Source organism: Opisthorchis viverrini (assembly GCF_000715545.1).
Source record: "Opisthorchis viverrini unplaced genomic scaffold opera_v5_2, whole genome shotgun sequence".
Lineage (NCBI taxonomy): Eukaryota > Metazoa > Platyhelminthes > Trematoda > Opisthorchiida > Opisthorchiidae > Opisthorchis > Opisthorchis viverrini.
In genome coordinates this window covers 3,965,083-3,965,747 of record NW_008751658.1, presented here as the reverse complement: position 1 = coordinate 3,965,747, position 665 = coordinate 3,965,083, and the positions used below count along the sequence as shown (strand labels likewise).

At 44.4% G+C, this 665-nt stretch overlaps 1 protein-coding gene across 1 annotated transcript in view; it reads right to left on the bottom strand.

The window, feature by feature from the left end:
• Positions 1-226, bottom strand: part of T265_00240 (hypothetical protein) — a gene marked incomplete at both ends in the record, with an annotated part of 5,597 nt that extends 5,371 nt beyond the window's left edge. The window contains one exon of the mRNA XM_009163948.1: positions 111-226. Coding sequence (XP_009162212.1) covers positions 111-226 — 116 coding nt within the window. The remainder of the gene's footprint in view (positions 1-110) is intronic.
• Positions 227-665: the final 439 nt, after the last annotated feature.

The window sequence follows — 665 nt, the reverse complement described above, 5'->3', positions numbered from 1 at the left end:
CAACAGGCGATCATGGGAAAAAATGACAATGCATATATATATATATATATATATATATTCATAGTTTGACCTTGAAGATGCCGGAAGTTCGCTAGCACACATGAAAATACAGAGTTTTTGGGGGGATATTGATATCCCCAACAGGTAGCCCTTTACAATTTGCAGGTGTGAAGTGCATGCTAAACCATGAGGCGGAATTAGTTGGAATATTTAATATTGTTTGCATTGCCACGGCATCAGATCCAAGAAGACCTGTTGTCTGCGTACTCGATATCTGTGAGCGGACGCCTTGGGAGAACTTTGGCCCCGCAGGGATTGGAAGCTGTTAGTGAGTCTTCCATAATCGTATCAATGACAAAGTTAAATAGGAAAGGTGACAGAACAGACTTGTCTGACACCACTTTATGTGGTGAACTCTGGCGAGATCTTTCCGTAGACCTTCACACGGCCGCGGAAGTTGGCGTACAGTGCCTTAGGGAGAGTCAAAAACTTATTGGAAACACCTTTGCTCCATAGACACTACTATAGTGCCTGACAGCCCACTGAGTTAAAGGTATCCTTCGGATCAAGGAAAACAACCATTGCTGGTTGCTTGAAGCATTGTCGCTGTTCCAGAATCTGTCGGAGGGTGAAGATGTGCTCGATGCATCCTCTTGCAGGATGGA